The 2,598-nt window shown below is 39.8% G+C and overlaps 1 protein-coding gene across 1 annotated transcript; it reads right to left on the bottom strand.

Moving 5' to 3' along the window:
* Positions 1–965: 965 nt before the first annotated feature.
* On the bottom strand, positions 966–1,445 carry SARC_05872 (hypothetical protein; the record flags this gene model as incomplete). The annotated part of the gene is made up of 1 exon (XM_014300246.1): positions 966–1,445. One exon carries the CDS (start codon positions 1,443–1,445, stop codon positions 966–968), a length of 480 nt encoding a protein of 159 aa, XP_014155721.1.
* Positions 1,446–2,598: the final 1,153 nt, after the last annotated feature.

Genomic DNA, 2,598 nt, shown 5'->3' with positions numbered 1-2,598 from the left:
CATACCCCACCCATATCCCTATCTATGAAAGGGTTGTAGCAATTTCCTTATCGTCATCCAGAGGGTTTTACTTTCCTGAGCTATCTTGGGATTTCAGCGCATAATTTTATTCGCTACTCTTTTTGAGGAACGCACACAAGGGGATGTCTGGTACTTCAGGTAAATAACCTCCACTTCACACAAACTCTCCCGTAGCTCACGTCCTGTCAGCACCCTTTACCTGAGCTAGGGCCCCTATTGGTGTACTAAATACTGCCTCTTGATCATCATCATCTCAGGGGTAAGCCTGCATTGTTCGTCGAAGAATTTCGTGTAAACTTTTGGAATTTCGTGGATTGGCGTCTGTATAGGCCAGGTCTAAGGTAAATGCTGCTCTTTAAAATTTGTTATTGCGCACAAATTGACAGTTCACTATGTAGTCGAGATTTCTGGATAGTACTTGGTCTGCCAAGTCATTTGAATCCCCTGTTGTTATAGTTGGGCTTTTTCATATTAATTTCTCTTCCGTCAAGTATCCCTATATTTTGGATACAGCTGGTCACATACAATCAGCTAGACGCATAATCATAAGTGTAGGAGGTAATATGTTTAGGGTAATCTCCAGACTTGTCCACTAATCTCAGGCTCAACAATAGCTGTGAAATCTCGAAAAATAGCAGAAATGCCTTGGCGATCTTTAGAGTCCGTCCTTCAATTCCAAAAGACTGTACGATATATACAACAGCTTTGCGAGCCTCATCGTTGTAGTTTTGCATAGCCTAATTTGTCGACCTCTGTGCTTATTTGTATAGTGGTCAATCTGAACCATGAGATATCTAGAAGACCACAGTATAATATCTCGACCACTCAAGAAATTTCACATACCTGAAGCAGCACGAGATGCTGTACGTGTATCGAATCAAACGCACATGATTCCCATGGCAGTGCGGTTTCTACGATCGGCCAGTAACACTCTATAGTGTCTACTATATCAGACACAAATACGAACAAGTATCTGCCACCATACCATAAGGCAGCCGTTTTACGACGTGGACTACGGCATCAGCATACAACTGTTCGGTCTTCTTCTCGCCCAAGGATGTATATGGCTTGTTATTCAGACTGGCATATGGCAAGGGACTATCGCGATCCCCGAGCTTCCCCACTATGTTGATAAGTTCTTCTCTCATTACAGTTGCACCATCCATAGCCAAGGTCCCACCACACAGAGAGAGTGTTACTATGATCTCGATAGGATCCTTTATCGCCATCTTGTATAAGGTAGGTACTAGTTCACTAGGCAATATATGTCGGTATGGAAATGGGTGCGTTTTTGGTGCGTTGCGAATGGTATCCACTATCTCTAGGAATGTCGGTGCATTCACAATACACAGCACAATACCATGCCGAGTAAGGGGTTGTACGATATCAAGATTCAATTCTACGCCAGATTGAGGGTCCAACATGAGATGTGAAGGCCGTGTTTCGAATTTCTTCGGAAAGGTTGGTATTCCACTTTAATGGGCAAGGGTTTTTCTTGCATTGTTCATCCACATCAATACCAATAGCAGTACTCTTATGGAAGTCTTAAATGTTCTCTTCTAACCGTTTATTTGACTCCAAGCTAACTTGAAACTCAGTCCGTTCAGCTACATTCAATTCAGGGCAAACTGCAAGTTGACCAGAGCGCCGCATTGCATCGGTTCACTTTGCTCGTTCGACGTTACAAGTCAATTTTGCCTGTGGCGATATTAACATTCCAAACCATCGCGGGCGATTAATGCAATCTAACTTGGTTAGGTTGTATTTTGTGATGTAAGTTGAATGATTATCTCGTCGTACTTTATATGAATATATCAAGTGATGAATACATAATACAACGTACATCCGACACGAACTTGGAAGAAAGAACCGATGAATACTACAGGTTCTAGACATATGCAGCAAAAGGTACACGCATTAGTGAAGAATATATTCAAAACAAATCATGAATTCATTCTCGCAATGTGACAACTGACAACAGATTAGCGGACTTCGACGATTAATTAACTGAATCAATGTGCATTACGCTGTTCAAATACGAGGTGCAACTCGTATTTGTAATTTTAATAACTTGAAAATTTACGTACGTCGGATCTCGACTATACGATACAACAAACAATTAAGTCGCGACGTATGTGTAAATAATTTTCGTAAAGACGGTCCCGACATGTCACCAAAGTATTAAAAAAACATGTTGTTTACCAGCTCGTGGTTATGAAGACATATCATTCATCAGTTTAAATAGAATTTTTAAATTGCTGCAAATTATGACCGTAGTTTTTTTTTAATATTTTGTTTATTACGGTTGATTGGAAATCATGAATGAAATGAGATTGTTTCTTGTTGATACAGAGTTAAGTCGAGTAAACGAAACTATTCTTGAGTGTTAAACAAAACAAAAACACGGGTACTAAAATCTAAACTATCTAAATACGAGAGGAAATAATTGGGCAACAATTCAAAAACTTTGATTCGGTTTTGCTCCAATGAAATACGAGTTTTTGAATCTGTGTGCCAATTTCGAAGTCCGTAAAAGTATTTCACACTCTGTTCAAGACAGCATTGTATAAAAGTTTA

This window comes from Sphaeroforma arctica (genome assembly GCF_001186125.1).
Source record: "Sphaeroforma arctica JP610 unplaced genomic scaffold supercont1.395, whole genome shotgun sequence".
Taxonomy (NCBI): domain Eukaryota; class Ichthyosporea; order Ichthyophonida; genus Sphaeroforma; species Sphaeroforma arctica.
Note: the sequence above shows the minus strand (reverse complement) of the source record. Positions and strands in the feature narration are given on the sequence as shown.